General features: G+C 38.5%; 1 protein-coding gene across 1 annotated transcript; it reads right to left on the reverse strand.

The window, feature by feature from the left end:
- On the reverse strand, positions 1-27,274 carry LOC149028463 (peptidyl-prolyl cis-trans isomerase CYP63-like). Its single transcript, XM_089136877.1, is given in 16 exon segments — positions 1-307; positions 309-630; positions 1,353-1,433; positions 1,500-1,832; positions 1,974-2,190; positions 2,349-2,425; positions 2,518-2,863; positions 2,980-3,116; positions 3,360-3,477; positions 3,553-3,591; positions 3,707-3,731; positions 6,157-6,245; positions 10,639-10,693; positions 10,853-10,949; positions 24,572-24,635; positions 27,123-27,274. Coding segments are annotated over 14 exon segments (1,977 nt in total). The 5' UTR covers positions 10,931-10,949; positions 24,572-24,635; positions 27,123-27,274; the 3' UTR covers positions 1-247.
- Between the last annotated feature and the right edge of the window lie 608 nt (positions 27,275-27,882).

The following is a 27,882-nucleotide window of genomic DNA, read 5'->3' on the forward strand; positions in this document are numbered from 1 at the left end:
TGCTAGAACACATAAATTTATAACACATAAATGTTATTCTCTGTTGGAGCTCTCTAGTTGCACACCACAAAAGACGCAAGAAAACATGGATAAAGCCTCAGACGGAACCCTACGGATGGATACCATTCAGATTACACATATGGAGAAATGATCAGCTTTTATGTCTTAATAAATCAAAATTCTCGACCTAAAAAGGAACACTGGGTAAATATTCCCAACCACAGGCGACCGCAGATTTTCTTCTGAACTACCGTGTTCCTGCCTCAGGACTTGCATCACCATAGTTAACCAGACTCTTATGTCCCATGTGGGGAACTGGATCTTGATCTGCTTGGAGTCCGTGAACTTGTCTTGTCCTCACGATTGCCTGGACCTGATTCAGCTGGAGATCTAGAATGAGATTTCTGGCGGCTTCTGGAGTCTGATCTTGACCTCCCTTTTTCTTTTTCTGGAAGGCGGTCATCATCTCTGGGCCCAAGCCGCGAGCGGAGCTTGTCACTCATGGTAGGTCTCTCATTCACTGGACTTCGACTACGCCTAGGGCTCACGCTGCGATCTCTTCCACGGCCACGGTAACCAACTGGGCTGCGGGAGATGCTCCTACTAGGACTTCTCCTGCTGCTTCGGAATCTAAAGACAACAAAAAAGATATATGAAGCACAATACTAAATAATAACATTCCTGGCCATATATTTAGCAAAAGTAAGTTGGTTTGCCATATTTTTTGCGGTAAGATACTAAAATCACCATGAACACCAACCATCGAATCAAATACAGTTTTAGCCCCTTACAACTAAAGAATGTGGCTCAAAATTCTCTTTCATTATGTCCCATTTTACTTTGGACAGAACTTCAATACATTCTCAGAAATATCTCAAAGTCATCCTCTCCAGCTGAACCTGTAAGGTGCAGGGTCCCTCATATGGACCCACTTATGAACTAATCTGGCAGTCACTGCAATCGAAGTATCACTTCACTAGGTATAGAAACTGGAGCCTCATATATTGCTTGACCATAAAAAGTGCCCAATTTCATAGTTCAGATGTTCAATTCGATTCCTTCATAAAGCCAATTCAGCAGCATTATTAATGGGCCTGGAAGTCCCAACTTCCTATTCCATGTTAGCCTAAGGCTAAGCACAACAAGTGGTTTCTGTTGGGCTAAGGCTAAGCACAAGATGGGGCAAAACCTACCAGCTTACAATTAAGTTTGTAAAGGTTGGGCAGACCCAACTTGGCCTGCTCCAGTAGGTTGTAAAGCTAAGCAGGCATTAATGAAATTTCAGTCAATGAGAATGTGCACGAAATACAAAATTGACACACCAAAGAGAGAAGTAGATGGGGTTTAAATACCTGGGGGGACTCCTGCCTCTTGGTGGGCTTCTGTCACGTCTTGGAGGTGAGCGCTCAGTATAACTTCTGTAGCTAGAATACCTACAATTAATCAGAATGAATTCAGAACTTAACATCACCAATCATTTAGTAAATAGGCTAGCTTACCTATCTCGGTACCTATCTGGCGCATTTCTCCCACCATACCGGTGAAATCTTGGAGGAGAGCGCTCTGGAGATGGGGTCCGGTATCGACGTGCATAAGAATAGCGCTCACTGAAGCCACGGCCTCTTCTAATACGCTTTGTACCATCAGGAGAAGCAGAAGGTTGAGGAGTTTTACGGACAGGGCTCCTTATTGGACTCCTAGAAGAACTAGCACGATTATGCCCATTGGACCGTCTCAAAGGACTTCGGCTGATACTTGGTACTCTCGGACCCTTCCTTGGACTTCTTCTAGGACTCAAGCTTGCATTACTCTTAGGACTGATGGTTGGACTCCTGCTCATCAGTACTTCAAGAAAGGTTATTATAGTGCAAACGAGAAATGCACCAAGATGCATGCATGCTCTCTTCTGAGACACAAAAAGAACCCATACACCAACATTTTACTAAGAAAAAGTACAAAGCAAAAGAAAATACCTGGACTTCTTTGAGTTGTCATCTAAATCAGGTTGTCCCATCACAGCTTTGTCAGATATGATTTTTTTCCCAAGCCCATTGTCCAAAAATTTCCCGTTCTCTCGGGAAAATTCACCCTCTTCATGTGACGAATTCTCTTCAGTGGCCTTTAGCTCTTCTTTCTTTTTCTTATCTAAAGTTGTGTCTTTTACAGCGACAGGTGAAGTGGGACGCTTTTCTATTGGTCAAACAGAATTCGAAATGAATAACAAAAACGTAGAAGAAATACCCAAATGGAATGAATGACAGATGAAATCAAGAACAAGTATGGAAGTCATGCTTAAGATGGAGATCCATATTCAACAGTTGAAAATTTATTAGTATTGAAAGTAATACCTCGCCGATCAGCTTTTTCATCATCTGAGCTATTTCCAATGGTATCTGTCTCTGATTCACTGGAACTATCTGAACTCCTGGAAAAAGAAATACAGAACAAGATAAACTAGGCAGGACAATTAAAGCATGAATCTATATTGCAGTGCTACACTCCAGGTGAGCAACAGACCGCCGCCTGTATCTGCGTTTTGATCTTTTATCACCCCGTCCTCGCTTCTTCTCCTTTCGCCGATCCCTTCTTTTACCAGAACGGTGCCTGTCTCTTTTAGACAGTTTCTTCTTTTTCCTATGCCTCTCATAACTGGATGAACTGGACTCTGACATGGAAGAATCAGAATGTGAGTCACTGTCCGAAGAATAGGAGTCGGAGTCTGTATCAGAGCTGTATGAATCAGACGAGGAGTGTCTCCTTTTCCTCTTTCTTCTATCCTTAAGGGACTTCTTATGTTTCCCCCTTCCTTTCTCCTCAGAATCATCATCAGAAGAAATGATCTTTCCTGGTTTCTTCTTTTTTTCTGGACCAAAATAATAGGGTCATAATTTTAAAAAATAAACCAAATTAACTTCCTTGAGAAAACAGTTATAGAAATAGACTCTTAGAATCTAAAGAGACCAAAATTTCCTACATTACCTTTGTCTTTTCCATAATATTCACCAGAGTCCACAATTTTCACAGAAGCTGATGGTTTCCCCTGCTCTGAGCCCACCCGTTCAAGTTTTTTAACAACCTCCATCCCTTGCACAACTTTCCCGAAAACAACATGCTTACTGCCAAAACAAGAAATGATTCAATTATGTTGTAAATTAGAAAACCTAATCCAAACACTTAGGAACTCCATTTCTCCCTCTTATTGTGATTTATACACAACAGATGGCAAAAAGACTGAGCAGTGAAACCAAATAGATCAAAGATAGGTAGAAAGCACACATATTAAGTCTAAAGATGATGACTTACGAAAATTAGAAATGGAAGAAGAAAGAACTTCCAAGAACTTAAAGTTGAGAATGTACCCATCAAGGTGCCGTGCAGGCTTGAATGTGATGAAAAATTGAGAACCATTGGTGTTTTTACCAGCATTTGCCATAGAGAGAAGACCCGGTGCATCATGAAGAAGCTTAAAGTTTTCATCTGCAAAGGAACAACTAACTTTAACAAATATCAATCTCTACTAGTTCAATTTCAAACAATTGACTTTACACAAACCTGCAAACTTCCCTCCATATATACTTTCTCCACCAGTGCCTGCAAATCATTAATAATCAGTAACAAATTAAATTAAACATAGACAAAAAGAAAAATAGAGAAGCAGCAAGCATCAAATGGAATAAATATGACATGAAATGAAACAAACACGTACCATCTCTCTTTGAGAAATCACCTCCCTGCACAGAAAAGAAATCATTTCATTAATCATCTAAAAAATACAACAAAAACCACAAAGGTTTACACATCTCAGGATGGAAAGAGCAAGTAGCACCCCAGGTTTGTTTCTTTTATCAATGTTTGTATAGGAAACTAGGGGATTTATTTACAAAGTCTCTGGGAAGTGCTAGAGGGGATTATATGTGCAACAAGTTGGGCATCATCAATATCTATGCTCCAGCTTGAGAGGGAACATTAGCAAAGACTGCTGTGTTTCAGTTTATTTCAAGAGTAGTTTAGGTATTAGCCTTCATTTGATTGTTTATTACTTCCCTATCATGTCACTTAAAGTCAATATGGTGGAAAACTCCCATGGTTATACAAATGCAAAGATTCTCATTGTTCTGCTTCTTCATCCTATTCTTCTCTTTCATTATTACTTGCAGAATTATTTAAAAAAAAAAAAAAAAAACAACTAGCAAGACAACTATTCTAACCACAAAATTGAAATACCTTCCAACTTAAACTTTCAAAACTCCAACTAACTCCTACATAGTCAACAAATTACAAATAAATACAATACTAAATAAAGGGTAAAATGTTCTACCCCTGTTTGGAAAAATATCAGCACACACCTAAAACTAATAGTGTTAATTTAAACATGAAAATGGGGGGTGGAGGTGAGGGAAGAGCTCTTAACCCATCTTACAGTTTTTCCCCAACCCGTCTTAAATCTAAAAACTCCCATTAGTGACATGAAGGGGTTATCTGAATTTATTCATATTTTCAATAGACAAGCAATTTTAAAATTACAAGTGAGTTTCTTTGTAGAAGGATTAAATATACAGATAATAGGCAAAATTTCTTCTTATTTTTTCTTTTATTCGTTTTATGAATTAATTTTTTATTGTTTTATTAGATTCATATTTATTTTTTAAATTTTAAAATGAATAAAAAAGTCATTAGAAATAAAATTACAAATGCATAGAGTCCTCCTTGGAATAGCACCTTTCATGGGTGTAAAAGGATAAATCCTTCAGTAGGATAAGTTAGGAATTAAGTAAAATTCAACCCGCCGATGTCATCACTTAACAAATCCACTAATGGAACGCATTAATTTGATACTATATCAGAAAAATTGGAGTGGTAAATGATATTTTTGCAAATCACCGGGGATACATTTATTAGGTTATGTAAAAAGGGTTTCACATGAAATTCACCCCAAATTAAAATATTACTTTAACCTTAGTTAACTCAAAATCGTGGTTACACATGTTCTACCTGGGTTCATGTCTAAAAACCTACTAAGGGTGCTACAAAGGCCCTCAAAAGCACCACGCAATGTAAGATTATAAACCCACGGTAAGAGTCCCAATGTGTTGTTCTAGCTCCAAATAACTCCATTAGGGAAACTCAGGTTCAGGCCTAGTAAAGTCCAAAAATAAAAGGTAATGGATTACAGTAAACCAGCTAATCGAATAGACCTGGATTGGGATCTTTTGTAGGTGCAAACTGCAGATCTCAACAAATTCCAACCAAGGGTTGTTGAGTGATTTAATTATAATCTTCACAAGCTGTAGAAACAAGACTAAATCATATGAACAACAACAGCCTTCAATGGGGGTAATAGCAATAGCAGCCTCTCAGATCAACCGAGGTTGGATTCTGATCTTCAGTTTGAGATCTTAACGATTTGTTGCAGACACAATGATAATAGCAGCAAAGAAAAGACAGGGAGAAGGGGATAAGAAGATAGAAAAGAAAGGGGGGGGGTGTTAGGGGGATGGGCTATCTCAGCCCTGGGTCACTCACCCACAGCTATCACAGCTGTTGAACATGGATTCCTCTATAAGCAATTGCAACATGGCCAGCAAATTTGATTTCTCTAACGCCTGATCTTATATTGCAATCAAGGGGCCTATTTTATAGCTCAGCTAAAGCTTTACAACAATTAGAAACTTAATAGAGTGAAATTAGAAACTAATAACTTAGTAACTAGTGACAATAGAATCTTATGAAAAACATAAAATAATTAAAACTAGAAACTACTAGGCTCTATGATTCAACTGCATGCGTAAATAATTAAAATAGGAACTAAATTAAACTTTTAAATCTCCCACGAATGAAGTCTTCATGTAATCTGATCGTGGACCCCCACAATTCTCTATGAATATTTCCAATATGCCAAATAATGAGCTGTGGTTATGTTCAGTGTTTTGGCTTCCTTTCTCTTTTGCAACAGTCCATGTTGACTGGTTAAAAAAAATGGAGCAACGGGACCTTCTAGGTGGACCAGCTTGCTGGTTTGATCTGGTCCCCAATGCTGGTTCAAATTGGTCCTAGCTGGTTCCAATGTGTCCCAGTTCCACATCACCACATTACATGAACCAAACTCTTAACTGGTTAACATATCAACAATTAAAGAGAAAAATATGATTTTCATACCTGAGCCATAAATCCTTTAATAATGCGGTGAAAGATTGTTCCTTTGTAGTGCAGAGGTTTCCCAGTAGAAGTGCCTATACCTTTCTCACCTACAATGGCACCAATAACACAGGACACAACTGTTAATCTTTTCAAGTAAATAAATAAATGCTCTCATAAAAATCTGAAAAACAACTATCCAATCAGAAACATTTTAATCAACGGCGTCACCAAAGCGAAAACTAAGCTGAAAGAGTATTTAGAGGTGTCATCTTTTCCTTTTCTTTTTTTTTCTTCCCAATCACTTAATGATATCATTGACATATCTGGGAAATTTAGTGCCAATAACTTCATTGAAATATATACTATGTTCGACTTGGAATATACATAGCTAATGATATATTAAATATAGAAAGAACCTAGTCATTTAAATTAATCATTCTTATCAACTGAACCAAGAGGAAAAACTTTCAGAAAAAAATGAATAACAATATCACATCACTCCAAAATAGTTGAGAGAAGATCTCAATAAGGAATAAAATATTCACTTGAGAATCAAGATAAAATGATTACACACAATGAGACATGAAAATTTCCTGACATAACAAAAGGAAAAAAGCAATATTGCATATCAATTACGAACCAGAATCAAAAGCTTCTATAGGAATAAACAAAAAACTAAAACTAACTCATCATTCCAAAATGGTTGGAAGAGGACTTTAATAGGAATTACATTGATGCCTTGATGGTGATGAAAGTAGACACAATTGTGAAGATCATTAATACTCCAAAATAAGGCAAAGGAGGTTTTAAACGCAGTACAAAGAAGTGATTTAATCCAGATCAAAAGACCTAGAAGTAGGGGCAAAGCTAAGATAACCTTAGGAGAAGTAGTGAAAAAAGATATGCAATGGCTTAGGATTTGTTATCTAGTATGGCCTCAAATAGAGCTGATTGGAAGAAGAATCCATGTAATCTATCCCATTTACTTGGGATAAGGCTTCTTCTTCTGCTCTTTCTTTCTTTCTTTTTTTTTTCTTTTTTCTTTTTTTTTTTTTTTTTTTTCGGGCGGGGAGTAGGGGATTCAACTTAATTTTTCCGTAGCGATAAGAAGACTCTTTCCAATATTAATGAAAGTTGTACCAACTGATTGAGCAAAAAGGGGGCACACAAAGCAGCCTCAATTCAAACGAAGCCATAACCAGGATAGGAAGGGAAGACGGAAGCTACATAAATAATAGAACACAACAGGGTGGTTTTTTTTTTGTTTTTTTTTTTTTTTTTTTTTTTTTGGGGGGGGGTTGAAGAAGAAACATTTTCCCCATACACGGATGAGGGTGAGCTATTCCCTGCTTGGCCAAGTCATCAACAAGCTCACTAAAGATCTTTTCCTCCACCAGAACAAGATATTCATTTGAGAAGCAAGATGGGTTAATATGCCTAACAAGATATGAAAATTTTCAAAGCCTATCAGATAGATTCCTTGTGTGAACACACAGACCCCCTTAGCCGAAACCCTAAGTGGGGCCCCTTGGATGGCGCCCCCTTGATCTAGCCAAACCCCCTAGTAGGGGGTATTTAGGGCATTTAGCCCTCTTTCCAATGCTGGAATTCTTTCCAGATTTAATTCTAGAGTTTTATTTGAGTTTAATTTCTTGAGTTGAGTTGTGTTTGAATTGATCTTAGGAGTTATGTTTTGATTGCATGGTTATTAAAGCGGCAAAGCGGTTAAAGCAATTGGGGCTCCGTCTTGGCGATAAGGCAACTATGCGGCGCTTAGGCGGCAATAAAGCGACCAAAGCAGTTTAGTCAATATTTTTAATATAACTACTTTTAAACTACTTTTTATAATAAACTAAAGTACTAAACAAACATTCAACAATCACATTCATAAAAATATAAATAAAAAAAATTCAAGAATCACAATTATGAAAAAATGTGTATATTGAGCAATATAGTGATTCATAAAATGGAGCACAGTTTCGTTATAAACTTATAATGTCATCATTTTTTATATAAGGAATTCTTTAAATTTAATTTGTCTATTTGTTTGCCGCAATAAATTAATGGATTACATTTTTTATTATTTTGAACAATCCACCATCTAATCACTCGCAAGTTGCAAATTCGAAATGAATAACAATATTATTCATATATAGTTTAGTGAAATTATTTTTAACATGAGTTCATGACTTTTTTATAAAATATACATGAATAATATTCGAATTGGAATCAAAATTGATGTATCAATTTTTCCCTTTTTTTAACCAATCAGTGCTGACATGATAAATTAATAGATCTCATTATTCCAATTTCCAAGTCATTGTTTATTTAATGATTCATTGATTATCAATTTTGAATATGGCTCATGCTTCACATTTTGTTGCCGACAAGTACTTTGGGCCTTGGAGTTCATTTGCAAATTGGGTCTCGATTCCAAAATGGCTCAGATATTTAAATTTATATACGGCATTGTAGAATAAATGATGATTAAAAAAGAATAATAATAATATGCACAAATTACAAAATGTAAAAAAAGCGGCTGCTTTAGCATCTAGGCGGCAATATGGCGCAAAAGGCGGCAAAGCGGTAGTGCCTAAACAAAAAAGCGGCAAGAAATTTGACTGTTTGTTTGGCGGTTACATTTTAAGTGGTTAACAAACCGCTTTGCCGCCTAGGACGCTTTAATAACCATGTTTGATTGAAGTATGCTTTGTTCTTTCATTGGTAATCTTAAATTGGAACATGTGCTTTAGAGTTTTAATTAGATAAGAATTCAAGCATCTGCTTATTTAAGATAAACTTAAAAGTCTTGTTTCAGCATGAGTCCTTTAATTATTAAATTCCAATAAGAGTCTATGTTATGTGGTGGGATCCTTGTCTATTAAGGAATCCCACTGGGTCCTAGAGGTTTTTGAAAGCTACAAATAGCTTAGCATTCTATGTAATTTTCAGTGTTTGATGAAATAAAGTTATTGAGTTTGAGGATCATGGTTTCCTAGTTAAGGGGGCATGGTTGAGTAAGGGATTTTGTTCAAGATCAAGCAACCTACCACCGATTTGCAGCCTATCTTCTTCATTCCAGCAGTCTACAAGCAGTGATCAATCACTCACAGCAGCCCCAAGTAAGTACAGAATCTTCCCCTCCCCTACCCTCCTCCTCTTTCATTCGCACCCCCTCTCTGTCCCTTCCCCTCCTGCGAAAGCCTTAAGAAAGCACCCCCACCCCATCGCAACCCCCTGTCCTTCACTCCTCTGAAGGTACAGCAACTCCCCTGCCCTCCCCCACCTCCCCTAGATCCATCGCCATCCCCTACCCCTCCACTAGTCCCCTGTTCTGTGCACTTCACAATCCCCTTCCTGTAACCCCTGCAGACATCACAGCCCCTTTCCCTTGCTGTTTCCCCTAGAAACCCTCCCACCCTCCTGCCCCTCCCCTAACCTTTCCAGCCCCTGCAAGTCCCCCATCACCCCCCCCCCCAAATTCAGTTCTGTTTCTGGTGGAAAGCAAAGAAACAGAGAAGAAGAAGAAAAAAAAGTAAGAAAGAAGAAGAAGAAGAAGGAGAAGAAAGAAAGAAAGAAGATGAGAACATGAAGGAGATAGAAAAGACTCTTTCAAGATCCAGTCCATATTTTGATCTTATCTTGGTTTTCCTTTCCCCATTATTTTTGTTACATCGCAAGAAGATTGAAATAGTCTAATTTTACCTTCCCACCCAATTACCCAACCTATATATATTTTTGTTAAAACCCTAACAACCCTTAGGATCCCAAGTTTGTTTCCTTATCTTTCCCTCCAATTTTCATCTACCAATAGGATCCCCTAAAGGTTATTGGAATAATTGCTGGAAGATTATGGGCAAATCCTAAATTCTAGGGAATCTTTCTAAGAAACTCTACCCTAGAATTGGATTTACATCAATGATCAATTCCACAAAGAACCGCTAACAGCAACTGAATCCCCTTCAATGATAAAGTCCTGAGCCCCCAAAGAAAGAGTAATGTAAAGTGTCAAGAACTCCTCAAGAGAACTCAGCAAAGTATACAGAGAATATGCCCAAATACATGGCCTGATAAAGTTCCTCTGACGAGGAACAGGACAAATGTCAAATTCGCATAACTTACACAGTAGAAAAGAGGGGACAACGTACGGGTGATAGTATTTACTTAGTAGAAGACACCATTTAAGCCAACCAACAAAAACTTGTACCTCCTCCATGTCAAATGAAACTAACGACTTGAGCAATTGTGAAACCACTAAACCTAGAAGAGTTTCCCCACCCGCGAAGCTTACATTGTGCCATCAAATACAGGGTTGACATTAACAATTTCAACTACAAATATAGCACTCTCAAACATGTAGTCTTCAAAAGCTACAGTTCAAAGTACAAAATAGAATCATATTCCTGACAATGAGTCTTAAGATAGTTTTTTTTTTTTTTTAAAGAATAGTAACTAAATATCAAAGTCTACAGTAAAAATTAAAGGTTCAGGGCATGGTACCAGTACAAAGTGCTCGGAAATTCTCTGCAGTCTTAGGAACCACATCCGCAAAAAGCTGTAGATTACAAAAGAAAGATGCTTACTTTCTAGGCCATCAAGATTAGAGGTTCTTTCTTTCTTTTTTTTCCAATAGCAATAATATTAGCCGAAAAATAGCTAGAGATCATGAAGTCAAAGAGAGAGAGATAACAAACAGATGTATTTACTCGCATACCTCAATAACAATCTTTTCTGCAGGATCCCCACCAATGGATGTGTCCAAGAACACAAGAGGGTTCTTTTTTTTCGCCATCTTGCCAATTCCACAGATGCTGGACAATTACCTCAACTTATATAAATTATTTTTAACAGAAAAAAGGATCAAGTAATGAGGATCATCTACATAAATATAACCAACTCCATTACACTATTGCTGTGGTGACAGAATTATATCATGTACCAGCACACCCTGGAGTGTGTTACCATTTGTTCCACCAAATTACACAGTTTAAATTCGATTGGAATGGGAAAGCTCTGAAGACCCAAAAAAAATCCTGGTAGAGGGTAGGGAAGAAGGGGGAAACTGGGAAGAACCCGAGAAGCAGAGTGAGAGAAATCGCACAATGCAAAAGACAAACTCAAAAACTCAATTCATTAATATGTAGTCTCCTACAGTTACAGTGAATGAACAGAAAAGACTCATTCATCAAAATAGATAATAGAAGCTCTCTACAGTGGGAAAAGCACAAAGAGGAAACTAAGATTTCAAGCCAGAAATAAGAAAGAGAAAGCTGCATTCTCCATGTTACCTACCAGCCCTTACCAGACCAGAAAACGGGTTCTTTGGTTTAGGCCTCCAAAGTGGTTCCATTTGTAAAATCGGGCTAGGGCAATTCATCACCAAAAGAAGGGTTAAAATCTGCCCAAACTCCTGCTGAGACCACCCCTAACCCCCCCCCCCCCCCCCCAAAAAAATCCCAGTACCGCGTATATAGTCTACATATATAACCCCAAGCATGGTGGGAGATCTCGCGAGATATCTCGGTTTTTTCATAAACCGAGACGAGATCAAGGGCGAGATCTGCGAGATGGGATATCTCGCTCGAGATCTCGCCATATCTCGCTATATCTCGCCATATCTCGCCCCAAATCTCGCCATATCTCGCTGGAACTCTCAATTTTTACCAAATTTTTTGTAGATTTCAGCCAAAGTTTCACTTGCAACTACTCTTAGCACATCTACAACATCAAAGAAAGCTCAATCATCCTCTACTTGTCTTATGAACTTATGCGTTAATGACTTATATAAAACTTCTAACGGTTGTATACTTTTATCATTCTATTCTTGAAAGTTAAGATTGTAATACTCATATGAATGTTATCTTGATGACATTTAAGTTATTTGATGTATTTGATACACATGATTTTCATTTATATGCCTTAAGGTTTTATATTACATGTTATATAACCTTGCATTCTCTAATCCTACAGCATTTCGATTTCACAATATGGGTAGACTTAGAAATCATACTTAGGGCTGTTTTCTCACAAATCCAAGCCCACTAGTGTGTTCAAAAGGCATCAAATAGGCTAAAAACCAAGTTTTAGCCTAACTGGGACCTTAAAACCCACCGAGATGGGCTACCGAGTTGACGCCAAAAAAATGGCATATCTCGACCGAGATCTCGCCGAGATGGTCGAGATCTCGGTTTTTCATGGTAGCGAGATCTCGCTCGAGAGCGAGATCTCCCACCATGACCCCAAGATTTGTCTCAAGTTACAATTTTCTTCCCCCGGTGAGCTGCAAAAATCTTCACATCACCTAAACAGTAAGTTCTAATAAGAGCCATAGTCCAAATGTCGGTTGAAATTTGCCAAATTTCAGTTCTGGGCTGGACCGAGACAAAACCAGCCCTGCAAAATTATTTTTCCAGGTCAATCAGGCCAGCCAGCCCACCTTCAAAACTTTCATATTTTGCTTGAGTTCTGCAAAAATTCACAGAACTCGAGCCCTCCCGCCGCTGAGATTTCTATCCCCTAAGGCGTCAATGGCATTTTCTGAAGAAGTTATATTCATCGTCCCAAGTACAGCTGGGTCAGCTAGGATATATTCAATGAGTAACAATTTACTCTCAATAGTATAGAGTTCAAAAATTCAACAAACTCGAGTTTGTTGGGTGCACCGTCCAACTACGGGAAAAAGCAAGCCCCACTTTTCCCTTCACTCACATTGGTCCACATAAGCTTCAGCTCCTTCACATTGGTACACATTGTATTTGTAATTTTGTATCAAATATTTAAAGTATGCAGTACAATTTGTTCAATTTTAACAAAGTCTTTGTATTCTCGGAACCTCTCAAGTATATTGACACTTGAATTATAACTCTACATTGGTTTTTTTAGCAAAATACATGTGTCATTGTATACTTTATACTTTAGATAGGTAGTAGTAGTACACAAAATCAAATCAAAAAGTCATGTAAAGATGGTCAAAACAAAGCATCAAAACTACCTGAGAAAATTCCCAAGTTTCACCCGAGACGGTCAAAATTTGACCCCATCTCAGTTGCGAGGCTGACCAAAATCGGCCTCGAAACTGAGATTTTGATCCTTGCTAAAAGCAGCACGAAGTTATCAATTTAATGTGCAAATAAATAACCAGAGGTGAAGTACAACATGATGTTGGAGACTTGGAGTACATCTAAGACATAAATGAAGCAGATCAGGAAGTTTTAAATACCTCAGATGATGCATATCTAGCACTGAATTGGTCTATTTTCCTCTGAAATCAACCTAGGAATGATAGATATGGGTGTTAAGCCTTAATTTAATACGTTTGTGTGGTGATGGGCCTATTCTATGGGCCCAAAAGTTAAATGTCTAGGCTCAGTACGGAGATTGGGGAGTTAATTAGTTTAATTGGTCCAAGTATGTAAATGCCCAACTTAATTTTCAAGGTCAAAACTTGCTTTATTTCAGTTTTAAATGTCCTAGTCTAAGTCAATTACTTTCTATTTTGATTTAGTTTCTAATTTGAGTTAAGAATCCAGCTAAGAGTTCAAATTGGATTAGAACTCCAACTTCTTATGTATAAATAAGCCCCCCCCCCACTCAATGGGACGGAATGAATTTGGTTTATTAAAAAAGCCTCAATGTCAAGTCCCTTTATCAGTATTTTCTGTACGAACAAGGTTCTGTTCACTTTAGCAGGTCCAAGATTTAAAAAAAACTGCTTTACGACAACTTTGGTCAAAGAAGGTCAAGAGTTGAGTGGTGAAGTCAAGCACATGGTGGGAGATCTCGCAAGACATTTCGCTATTTTGAAGTAGCAAGACAAGATGGAGATCGAGAGGAAATAGGTGAGAAATCTCGAGCAAGATCTTGCGAGATGGCAAGATATGGTCCATTTTGGTTGAACCACATGGTTCAGGGCCTTTTAAGTGGCCTTATCTCAACTCCCTCTCACCTATCTCTCACCTCTCTCTAGCTAGATCTCGTCAAGATCACCAAAAAGCTTCGTTTTTGCCGGAATTTGTTGGGGATTCAGCTGGATTTGAAGTTGCAACCTTCTTAGCACATCTACAACATCAAATTACCATCATTCAAGCCTATTTCAACTAGATCTTCAACAAAGGTAAGATTTTCCCCCAAATTTGAATTTTTTCAAATAGCATGTTCTACAATCAACGTATGAGTGTAGTGTAAATATATGTTGATCTACTAGCTTCGATTTACACTTTCATGGAAACAAATTTAATTTTCTGCTATTAATTTATTATTTGAGTTTTCGTATTTAAAAAATATAATTTCTAAAAGATAAAAAATTAAAAAATACTTATGATATGAATCTGATTTTAACTTGTGTTGCACTACATTGAGAGGGCTACAACCCCATGTAATTATATTTTGATTATCATGCTTCCTGTATTTTTTTATTTATTTCAGATTTAAATAATTAAATAAAATAATTATGAAAAATAATATTTTATTAAAAATTTATTTTTTTATTTTCCTAAATGATGTTTTGTTATATAGTTTATTTTTAAAATGCAAACATGTCTGTTTGAAAATTATATATACGTTATTTTAGAACAAAGTGTGTGTTTCGTTGTTTTATAAATTGTTTTTAATTATCTAAAAATTATTCTAATGATTATTTGGGAACATTCTTGTATGTATTTGAGTGTTGTAGGCTTGTAAATTAAATGGCAACTAATGGGATTGGCACTGGGAATGGGACCCAGGACATTGCTTGGCAACATGGAGATCCACTGACTGCCGACAAGAAAAAATCCCGATGCAAGTATTGCCTCAAGACCTTGAATTCTAGTGGTTCAACTAGATTAAAGCAACATTTGGTTGATGGCTACAAAGATGTTGCCAAGTGTTCCAAGGTTCTTTATGAAGTGCAACAACTTTAAAGGGAAGGAGACAAAGAAAGGAAGAGATGATACAAAAGCAAAGGGAATTTGAGGATACAGCGCTACAAAGACCTTTTGTTGACGTTGATGAGGAGTCAAACGACGATGAAGAGAGGAGGCATATGGGTATTGAGTCACAGTCCGAATGGAGACAAATATAGGCTGCAATGGAAGCTAGCAAGCAGTCCTTACATTTTGAGAATGTAAGGCAATATGAACAGACAAGAGGAGTAGGTGGTTCGGAGGGGGGTTGTCAGGGGCATCCATGCCACCTAAACATAGTTTTCACAAAAGGGGGGGAAGTGAGAAGACTCAAAGGAGGAAGACTGCATATTATGATGCCACATTTGACCAAGACCCCTCCCTCTTTAAGCATCAAGACACTTATCAAAAAATCATCCCATATATGTTTGTTGGAGGTAAAGAAGGCAGTAGGAAGGAGGAAGTTAGGATGGCGAACAACAAATTCATGCTACACAACAACATTGCAGCCAATGTAGCCAAAACACCATACTACTAGGGGATGGACAATGCAGTTACTAGGGCAACAAGCCTAACAGCTTGGGAAGTGATGAATAAATATTTACCAAAGGTGAAGAAGGAGGTGGAGGAATACATGGGGTTCAATGAAGGAACAATGGGTAACATATGGTGTTACTATCATGGTTGATGGATGAACTAGTCCTACTAGACAGTCCATCATTAATTTCATGGTGAATTGTAATAGAAAGACAACTTTAAGTCAGTGGATGCCTCAGATTAAATCAAAGATGTTAACTACATTTACAAGCTTCTTAGGCAGATGGTCCTCAAGGTAGGGCCAAGCAACGTCATCCAAACTGTCACAAATAACGGTGCTAACTTCAAAAAAGCTGGTGAAATGTTGATGACAAAGAAGAGCAGCAGAATCCACCTCTTTTGGACACCATGTGCAACACACTCGATTGATCTCATATTGAAGGACTTAGTGAAGAGGAAGTCCATCAATGTTGTGGTTGAGAGGGCGAGAAGGGTCAATAATTTTATTTATAATCATCGTTATGTGTTGAAGATGATGAGGAACCACTGTAAGGGTGATCTAGTCAGACTTGGATTGACTAGATTCGCCACTAACTATATGGCTCTGAAAAGCTTCCAGAAGAAAGTGGTGGATCTTTGACACGTGTTTACAAGTGAGGAGTGGTTTAATTGGCATGGATCTAGCCATTCTAATGCAGTATTAGCCCAACAAACAATTGCCAATGATTCCTTCTGGAGGCAGCTGAATAGGACAATGGGCATTTTAGAGCCTATTGTGTTTGTTTTAAGGACGATAGATTCGAAGATGAAGTCCATAATGGCCCACATATAAGCTGCCCTCCTGTAAATGAAGGAGTTGGTCAAAGCTGCTGCCCTTGGCTCCTTCAAATCCTACAAAGAGGATCATCAATGAGAGATAGATGCATCCTTTGCACTTGGCTAGTGAGTCACTTTAAGTCTTTGTTGTATACTTTAATTTACATTTTACATTATAATAAACTTATAAATTATAATCAACTAAACAACTAAGTCACTAACCAAACTTTTTATTTTCACAATACAAGCTTAATAACTGAACCTAAAGTACTAGCACAAGAATGATCTGGGGCTTAATGTAAGGTTGATGAATGCGGTGCAAGAAGTGGTGGAAAAGCTCCTGCCAGATCTTCTCATGCAGAGGACAATTAATGGAGAGGTGAGAACTTATTAAATTGTTTTTTCAGCTTCTTGCATAGTTGTATATACACTTCAATAATTGAACAGTTGGTGTACAGATTAGGGAGTCCAGGGAAGCCTCTTGGAGTCTTGCAAAGCCTTCTGTGGTTGCAACTAGGCATAAAACTGATCCTAATGAGTAGTCCATTACTAGAAGTGATATTTGATAAGTCCATAAGTGATAAGACTAGAACCTATAAATTATGAAAGTATTAAGTATTAAGATTAACTTGCCTAATGCATTCTTATATTGGTTATGCAGCTGATTGGTGGGTGTTATATGGAACTAGTTCACCAAATCTCAACGATATAGTAATTAAGGTCCCCTCACACACTTGCTCATCCTCTGGTTGCGAGAGGAACTGATGCACCTTCTAACTCATTCATAGTAAATTATGGAATAGATTGGGGAGTAAGAGGCTCGAGAACTTAGTCTATGTGCATTACAACATAAGGTTGAGAGTAGAGCACATACAAGATGAAATGGATGACAAAAAATGGGGAACCGATCGAGTTGACTATATATTCCACGAGCCCCCCGCAGAGGATGAGGAAGAGGATGCCATCTATCAATGGGTTAGGAATTTTGAGATGGCCCAGTGTTGGATGGGCCAGGAGGACAGCCGGATCCTACTATTGTCGTTGTCATGGGCCCAAATGTTGTGGCTGAGCACATGTTTTATGATGAGGGTCAGGCTACTATAGCTGCATCAATAGGACCAAGTGTACCCTTTGTGGAGCCACTCAGTCTACTTGAGACAGCTGAGGTGAGGTCTAGTAGTGGGAATTCAAATGATGATGATGGTACCATCCCTTCAAGTCAGCCTTCGAGTCATGGAGGCAATCAGGCTGGTTGTATTGCTAGTGGAAGTCAGGCTAGTCAGCAAAGGGAGTCACCTCCACCATGTTCGAGTCATCTAACATATGGACACAGGATAAGGGTCATGGCTCCCCTGCCGCCCAACTTATAGCAGGAGTAAGAAGACCAGATCAAACCAAGTACAGGAATGATGATGCGAGCATGCAGGATCTTGTATTGAATATGCAAAGCATGAGCATAAATCATAGTCACAATGGTTCGCTGAGTTTGGCCAGTTCGCAGTCATCAGAGTACCTATACGGGGATCAAACCACCGGGTCAGATTACACTGGATACTCTTCTGACGGAGATCATGCTATTCCTCAAGACCCTCCGCCTAAAGAGTTCAGATATGGGAGTGAAAGTGGGTTGCTGACTAAAAGGTTTAGAATCCCCTACCCAAATATTCAACAGCAGCGAGAGCAACAATGGCTTTTCACCCACCGATGATTGATGATTACCCCACAGTGTTATTCCTCCAGTATTCAGACATGGCAACATATTAGAAGCACATAAATCGATATATGACATACTAGAATGATGAGTTGACTTGGGAGTCATATGTGGCCACCGTTCAGAATTAGTTGATGGAGAATGCTGAGTGACACCAAGTTACCAACTAGTAAACCAATCATTAGGAGATTCCGGTTTCAATATTCAACCTCTAGACTTTTACATGTCCAGTTTGTGTTACTTGTGTACAAGTGTACAACAAATGTAGACATGTCACATTTAGTACTCTAAGTCTTAACCGTTGATTTCAATTGAATTTGTGATGATGTGTCTTTATATTTTTATTTATAGACATAGAGGACAATGGTGTTGTGTGGCAACCCAATGTCCCCGCAAATCCACGAGGCTAGAGGATCATATGCAACTACTACAGAAGAGCCTCAATGAAGGAAAACGCCTATTCAAGCAACACTTGGCTGGTGCATATTCTGATACAAGCATGTGTCATGTTATCCCTACTCCTATGAGGGAATATATGGTACCCACCTCATGGGGATGGAGGGCCAACGTGTGGCTGCTGGTGTACATCGTGGTCGTGGACCTCATGGTCATGGTGCTACTAGAGTTGGTAGTCCTGGTGGTGGAGCTGGTGCTAGAGAGCCTAGAGTTGGTGGTGGAGCAGCTGGAGCTGAGGATCTTGATTGAATTTTTTTAACTTGATCCCATATGGCTATATTCCCATTCCATGATTGTCTTGTACTCTTCTGAACTTATGGATTATGATTTATGACTTACTAGTTACTAAAACTTCTAATAATTGTAAAATTTTGAAGGCATTTAAGTTCTTTGATCAAAGTTTGATGTATTTGAAAGTTGTCTAACCTAGCATTCCCCAATCGTACAGGATTTTGGTTTCACACATAGGGTGGACTTAGAAGATATACTTAGGTTTATTTTCTCACAAATCCAAGGCCATCAATGTGTTCAAAAGGCCTTAAATAGGCTAAATACCAAGTTTCAGACCAATCGAGACCCTAAAACCCAGCAAGATGGGCCACCAAGTTTACGCCATAAAAATTGCATATCTCGACCGAGATTTCGGTTTTTTGAGGTAGCAAGATCTCGCTCTTCTACCATGGTCAAGCAAAGTCCTTGCTATGGCTGAATTGACAGCCTACAAATTCCATCTCCATTCAATCAAAGCTTTGCAAGGCTTCCCATCCAGGCATCTAACAACCTACATTCTATTCCCCTTTCCATATCACTTTTTTTTTCCTTGGATTTTTGGACTTTTCAAGAGACCCAAAGTTCAAAGTCATATCTACACCAATCTAGCCACTACCTCTATCCCACTTTAGGTACATCATGCACCCCAACCCTAGTGACCTTAGATCCTAGCTTTATGCCATTTTAACCATCTAATTTCAAGATATAAACACTTTCTTCAGTTTTTTTACTCCCCAAAACCCCTAAAACAAGAATCCACCCAACCAAACTTGGGAGGTCAGATCCCTTATATCATTATCTACCTTTCCTAGAAGCTCCAGCCAATTCTCACACTTGCAAACCCCAATTGCCCACCTCTAAAATATTCACTTTGTATCTCTAAGATGTTTCTTGGTCAAATTTGACTTGGTTATCTTAAAAGATCTAGGAAGGCTAGCCCTCATTCAATTGAGGCTACACCATAAACTTGTATGAGGTATCTATATATTTACATGCCAGGACTCAGGACAGGAGATGCAGTCGCATTAGACATTCTTGTATGGAGGCTTATGTGCAAGCTTGAGGTCAAAGAAAGAAGAGGAGGTGTTGAGGTGAGGGGACGGGAATGGCTTCACCTCAAACCTAGCCACCAAGACTCCAGCTTATCTTTCATTCAATAATTTGATTTAACATGCTGGAACGGTTGGATACATGGGTATCTAAAAAAGAAAATACTCTTGCATGACTAGCACACTATTCTTGAACAATTACTCAACCTATAAATCAGCTCCCATGAAACATTCAATACTAGCCTTCAATCTGTTGGACATTAACCTAAGAAAGGAGGCACAAACCTATGATACGGGAAAACCAAAGAAGAAAACACAAAAGACTTAACAAAGCAGAAGACCCTACATGAGATGGAAGCAAACTTTATTTTTAGTTTTCTTTTTTATTTCCCGTCTTTCTTTTATTTGGAATGTATTTATTTCCATTTCTATTTAGGAAATAATCAGTAGGAAGCTATAACTACCCTCTAACAAGTGGTTGCTGTAACTCTATCCTCCCCTATGAGTGATTTTCATTGCATTAAAAGGCTGCCAACAGCCACATAAAGTGAAGCTGGTCAAAGTTGTTACTGATGCCAAATCAAAGGCTGAACAAGAGAAGAATGAGAAACAAGACCAAGGAACCAGGACAACATAGACAAGCAATGGGCCAAGCCAATTCAACCAGTCCAACCAGCCAGCTGGTCCTTTAGAAGCGGCAAAAAAGAGGCCAAAACACTGTTCATGATAGCAGTGTCACAACCCCATATTTGACTAAAGTGGAACATTTCTAGAAGATTTGTGGGACCCAAGGGATGATTGCAGGGGAGATTTAGAAGTTCAAATTAGTTTCTATTTTCCTGATTGTAGCTCCTTTAGTACTCACTATAACTAGTAGTTTCTAATTTCATGGTGCATCTATAAAGAATGGTTACCTCATATGTAATTGTTGAGAAGATCCATCCCTTAATAAGCAGTTTCTAAAATTGAGAACTAGTAGTTTCCGTGTAACAAGCCATTTTTGTAGGCCTAGACTGCAGCTAATTAGGTTGCATACAAAGATAAGTATTTTACTTCCATACTTGGTTTTTATTTAAAATTTTAAATTGAACTGGTTTGGCTGGTTCAATCTGGTGTTCAATTTTATTTTAGAAGATCCTCTTTTTTGGTTAAGGGAATATTCCCTTTAAATTGTAATTGACTCTGTTTTGGTATATTCAGATTTAGCTAGTTTAAATTTCCTAATAGTTGTGTTAGGCCTTCCTTTTAGCATGGGAGTCTATTTTTAGGTCTTTAATTCAATGTTGTAAGGGGGAGGGCACATACTGAAAACAAATTGATGATAGAATTCTAGGTTTTATTTATTGCCACAGGTGAGTTACAATAGCATAGCATGGTTGTGAGACCACCTTGTTCACTTGTATACTCTGTCTTTTCTTCGTCCAAATAATATCTTCAACCATACTAGCTCCTGTTCCCTTGGCCGAAACCCTAAGTGGGCACCTAAGAAGGCCTCTAGGCTGGTAGAACCCTCTACGAGAGGTATTTTTGGCATTTTCAGCCCTATTTATCTGTTTGAATTTAATTCTAGAGTCCAGTGTGGTTAGGAAGTCTTGATTTCAATTAGTAGTTGAGTCGTTAGTTCTTTTAAACTCTAGCACATGCGTCAACTAGAGTTTTAATTAAATAGAATTTAGCATGTGCTTATTAGAGTTTTAAGTTACCTACATTTTTATTTCAACATGTGTCCGCTAGCAACCCTTAGATCTTTTAATTTTCAGTTCAATAGTTGTGATTATTGTGGTGGGATCCTAATCTATAGAGGAATCCCACTTAGTATTGACTTCTTTTTAGTATGCTATAAATTAAAGTCAACCCTTTCTTTAAGGAAGTCCGATTATTGAATGGAAAGATTTGGAGTTGAGGACCATGGATCCTGTTGAGGGGACAACGGCGGATTTCACTAAGTTCTTCTTCAATATTCAGCACCCTTATTCAAGCTTCTTCAAGTTCAACCAACTCTCTATAGCCTTCAACAAATTCCAGCAGCCATTGTCAACAATTGCAGCCTTCACAATTGCAGAATCCCTAACCACCCCCCCCCCAAAACAAATTCCAGCAGCCATTGTCAACAATAGCAGCCTTTACAATGACAGAATCACCCCCCACCCCAACCTTCCCATCCCATTGCAAGCCCTAGGAATCCGCTCCCCCACCATCGCAGCCCACTCTCTCCCCTTTCCCTGCAATTACAGCAGCCCCCACCCTTCCCCATCTCTCCTAAGACCCCCGCAAGCACTCCCCTGTCCCTCCCCTGTTCTACACACCACTTCAGCATTCAGGCACCTCCCACTTGCTGCTGCAACACAGCATGATGTAACCCTGAAATCTGGGGTCAGATTTTCGGGATCTTCTGAAATAGGTCCAGCACCAAATTAGGGTTTTGGGGGTAAACTAGGGTTTTGGCTAGGGTGTAGGATGGTTATAAGGCTGCTGATTCTGCAGATCTGAACTTCCGTTGCTGTTAAACTAGTAGTTTAGAAGCTGTTTAGGAGAGAGAGGGATAGCGTTTGAAGGTTTTAGGGTTTTATGAAAACCCAGAAAATTCTGCAACTTCTCTTGAAGAAGATGAAGTGCAGAAAATTCCAAGTTAAGGTAAAATAGGTTGGAAGGGGCTAATAACTTAGGGATGTGTTCCTAGGTTACGTGCGATCCTAGGAGAGGTGTTTTGGTGTCTAGAGGGGCTGGGGAGGTGGGGTTACACAAGGATGTTGCTGCCGTTTGCACAGAAACAGGGGAAGAAAGGGATGGCTTGCAGACTCTGGGGGAGAAGCCTAGGATGAAGGGGAAAGCGAGGGGGAGGGGTGATTTTAAGGTCTGAAACTGAGGGGGAATGGTTGGGATGGCTGCGACAGAAAGAGGAGAAAGCTGGGGTTGAGGACGGGATTAAACTTACTTGTGAATTCAAAGAATTGCAGAAAGCTCTCTGTAGAATGCTTGAATCAGTGATTGAGACCTTGATGTTGAAAAAACAATGCACAAACCCAACCGCAAGGTGTCCCTAAGAATCCCACGACTTTCACAAGCCAATTATCAAACTCTATTTTTCATTCAATGATCAAGACTGACTATTACTTTATTCATCCAAAAAAAAAAAGACTGACTATTACAAGAAAGACCGGCTATTTATAGCCAATCAAACCCAACTAAATTCAAAAAATCTTTCCTAATTTAAAACAAACTCATAATAACACTTCCAAACGGGAAATAACTCTTTCCTAATTTAAGGCACCTAAAAATAGGACTCCTTAATAGGAAATATCTTGATTCTTAAGCAAACTGACACTTACCATATTTTGACTCTAAAAACCAACTCATACTCTTAAGATAAGGTTTCCTTGAAATAAGAAATCTTATCCTCACTAACTAACAACTCCAATTACCAATAAGAACTCAACCTCTAAGACTCTAAATTAGGAAATAAAACTGAATTAACCAATTAAACTGGACTTGGTCACCATTAATACTTGATCCCACCCATGGCCCTGGATCACGGGTGGGCTTGGGCCCTAATTGGGGGCTGGCTGGGGCTGGATGCATCACAGCAGCAGCACCTCCCACCCCTTGCGACTCCCTTAGCCCCAGCCCCCACCCCCTACAACCCTCCCCAGCCCTTGCGATAACCCCCACACCCTCTCCTCTCTCAGACTCTCTTCCCTTCTCCTCTCTGACTTGCAGCAACCAGAAAAACAGAAAAAAGAAAGAAAAGAGAAAAAAAAGGAAGAATGAAAAGAAAGAGAAAAGAAAGTTTGTCCAAGATCTTCAATCCCATCCCAACCCATAGAAAATTAGTTAATTCCTAACTTGTCCTAGGATCTTCCATCAATTCTTAGAGATCCACAAACATCCCAAAACCTTCCCAAAATATTTTACCATTATTTGTCGGACAATGCTGGGTGAATCCTTAATTCTAGGGAAATTATTCTCGAAACCCTAACCCTAGAATTGGTTTCACATCACCTAGTCCCATACTTCTTCTAATCCTCTAATTTTGCAAACCCAACTCCCTTTTTCTGAACTTTCATTTTCTACAAACCCTAGCCACTCAAAACCATCCATAGCTTTATTTCACCAGTAGAAACCATTCTTACTCAGCCTATGGTCTCCCTGCCAAGGAAGAAAATTCGACTGAAACAGGAATTTCGACCTTGCAAAAGGCCAAAATTTCTATGTTTCGGTAGAAATTTTGGTCGAAACTGGACTCATATGGACTCAAAATGATTTGGATTCTTACATACTACCTATTTCAAGCATAATAAACACTAGAGAACTACTAATTTACCAAAATACCCATTGAAAATGTAACATCCAAGTATATACTTCATATGAGAAGAAGCGAGAATATTACCAATTACAAGTCTACTCTATTCCATGTCTCCCTTTTCCGTTTGCACCCCATACAAATGACAATACAAGTCTACTCGCACATACATTAATTTGAAGCTCATACATCTACTATACATATACATTCTTAGCAATATACATACTTTTCAAAATAATTTTTAATAACAGAAAAATTAAAAAAATAGTAGGAAGAACCAAAAATTAATTTTGACTCTACTAATTCATAGATCAACACTCTAAACTAAACACACTTAAATTTGGAAACAATCCAAGAAGATTTAAGGCACAAACAAAACAAAAATAAAAAAATGAGGAAGTTGGTTACTCACCTTGCAAGATTTGAGAAAATCCACAAATGGAGGACCAAATCTAGTGTTTGAATGAAATGGAATTCTGTGAAAAGAGGGACGAAAGCAAGAAAAAAAACGTCAAAATCTGTCGAAATCTCAGTGGGCAATATGGGTCGAAATGGCGGAATGTCGAAATTCTGTCGAAAAGATGCATTTTTATATGGGAATTATCATTTCAGGCCGATATGAAACATTTTGTGTGCCTGTCCTTGTATTTTGTTTCGGTTTTGAAAAACGCAGACATTTCGACAATTTCGGTCGAATTTTCTTCTATGCTCCCCGCATCAACCCCTACACCCAATACAGCTTGCAGCCCATTCCCTCCATTGAAACACTAGATCCCATCAACCCTAACCTCAAGCGAAAACCATAATAACCAGCCATCCAAGTTCTCTCAGATTGGGATCAAATACAGCTCATAGGCCCCTCATCACCTGACAAAAACCCATCCACGAATTCAATCTCTAAAGCTTAGTTTCACCATTCCTTTTTCAAAATTCAAAACCCTAACCCTATTTTTCTGAAACTTAAAAATCAGCACTTAAAACACTTCCATGAACTTAAACCTTCACTGGTAGCTTCCTCATCATCTCTTTGACAAAAACCTAACCCCTCAAGTGGACCCCACAGTCTGTTTTGACCTACTCAAACTTCGTTTGTCCATAGTAGATCCCAGACACTCACTCCTTGGTTGGTCTTCAACCAATCTAGGACTACATTGATTATATTGGCAAACGATTTTCCTGCATAACTCAACACCACTAAATACTTCTTGAGAATATCAGGGGCCAGAAGGATCTCTCTTCATTTCACTGTGCTGGCGAGGACCCAGCCAGCGCAGAGGCCACACAAGAAGAATGGGGCTTTACAAGCTTACCCACGGTTACAAGTTTTGGGCCACAAATGTCCTGCATCAGTCATTTAACCTTGTCTTGATTTCCTATCAGGGACTGAGCTCTTGGTTTTGGACCTAATTTATGTCAGGCTATAAACAAAGACATGCCAACATTGGTTTGAGTTTTCAACCTTGGCCTCCTTGGGTGAAACCCATTGTCAGAACTTGATTTTCAACCATGGGGTTTAACACTGGGTTTTGCTTCAGCTAGGCCCTAGTCTGAGACAACTAAAAGATTCCCGCCACTTTCAACTGAGATTCAGCTGTATGTTTCCTTTATTGTTGGTGTTATTGTTAGGCTTAGACCCTATTGTTGCGGTTAAGGATAGTTTTACGAGCAGTAATACAGTACCCATCAGTCTGATTGTTGGTTTCGGCTGTCTAGTGACCCTAGTCCCATCACTTACTTTCATTTGCATATTTTTGCCATCAGTAGGAACAAAATAATTATTTATTTTATTGTTTGTGTTAGCTTGTCTTGGCTTTAGCTAGGATGCCAATCTGAACCAGCCAACATTTGAACTCATTGTCTCTCTCATAAACTTAAATTTGGGAGTATATTTATTACACGAACCAATTTATCAAGTACAAATAAAATGCATCCACTTCCACAATTAAGTTTTAGAAGTTCAAGAAAAGTTCAAAGGACAAAATAATAAAGCAACTAAACTGGTTCGAGAAATTTTAGTTTTTTAGTGATACTAAGCATAGGAACAAACCTACAGAAAGACAAAAGGAACAGTAGATCCCCAAAGATACAAGAACATGTTACTAACAAATTGCCAATATGAAACTTTAAGAAGAACTATAAATCGTGAAAATAAAATAATGTTAATTCACGCTGGTAAGGGTCTTGCAATGTGAAGAAGTCCTCCAGAATGTATCACACACTATAAAACAATTGAAATTTATTCTCTTCAGGTGATGAAAGAATTAGATGGCATGAAGTCACTTTTTCAGACTTCAATTATAACAATGCCACATATAAACTACAGAGGTGCAAAACCATTTCCAGATTACCAACCCAATACCATATTTATCTTTGATATTTTACTCACTTTAAGAAATGCACCTGCTTTCAACTAATGCTATCCCTGCCCAGATTGGAAACAACTTTGAAATGACATATGTAGTCACTACCCGTCCCAATCTCCCAAGCCCTCAGGTAATCGTAGGACTTGAAGGCTAACTCCAGCACTACAAAAGAGCAAAACTGGAATATGCATAAGACAGTAAGACAAATAGGTGCACATTTTATTCTCGATTCCTTAGAACCACAGCCAGACCAGTAGCCAGCCGGACTCCAATGGTAATGACCGCAAATTTCAAAATTTTAAGAACGGTTACCAAGAAAAAGAGAGATATTTCTGCAGAATTAAATATTTTCAGTAATCTGATTAACCAACCACGCATCAGGAAACGCGAAACCCTAAACCCTAAGTGTTGACATGGAACATTGAACTCAATAATCTCCTCTGAACGTATAATATGTTTTAAGGTAAACGAAAGCAAATTGGCGTCTAAACAAAAACGAATGCAATGAAAGAATACAACGGAATACCACCCAGCAGTTCAAACAAAATGTCTAATCACCGGCATATCGAAGGAACAAGAGGAGAAGGGTTTTACAATTACCAAAAGTAATGGAGCTTCTTCAGGCAGCCTAGAGGTTAAGTTTGGCGAAGAACACGATTCAGTAAATCCATTAGCACGGGAGAAGAGCTAAGGAAACCAGAGTTGCCATAAAGCATAAACCAACAACAGCTCTGCTAAATCTTACTTGGGAGGCGTAGGTGGCCAGGCACTAAAAGTAATTAAACAAGTTGAGATTTCATGAAAGGGCCTTTTCAAAATGTCAAATAACAGGTTGCCTCCTTTTGATATTGTATATTTGCATCTCAAGGACGTCGTAGGTCACGACTCACATGTGTAAGTTCTAAGCAGATAGCCGATATTTATTTTTTCTTTTCTGGTAACCAATTGTGGAAGTCTATCTTTGAATGAAAAAAGTTGTCTACAGTGCGGCACCACAGGTTGACACGTGTTATTAGTTAATGGCTCAGATTAAAAAGCTGGGTTTTAAATAAAAGATACTTATGACCTGTTTTAGTCAACTCCACCCGTTTCTAAGATCCGGATTTGGAAAAAAAGGAAAAACCCATCGTGAAACTCTTTTCATCTCTTGTTCTCACGTTCTCCCGTTCTCCCGTTCCCTTTCTTCCATCTTTCTGTTGCGTTTGCTCTTCCATCTTAGGCAATTTCAATACTAATCCATGTACTCTCATCTTCACTCGAAATTCTGCCTATAAAAATTATTCAAACTGCAACTCTTCCGATACATCGCTGCAATTTACTCTCTTCTTCTATTTCTTTTTCTTTTCTGAGGTTGTTCTGC

The sequence above is a fragment of the Hakea prostrata genome, chromosome 1, assembly GCF_041222555.1.
Source record: "Hakea prostrata isolate BN-2017 chromosome 1, UWA_Hpros_2, whole genome shotgun sequence".
Taxonomy (NCBI): domain Eukaryota; kingdom Viridiplantae; phylum Streptophyta; class Magnoliopsida; order Proteales; family Proteaceae; genus Hakea; species Hakea prostrata.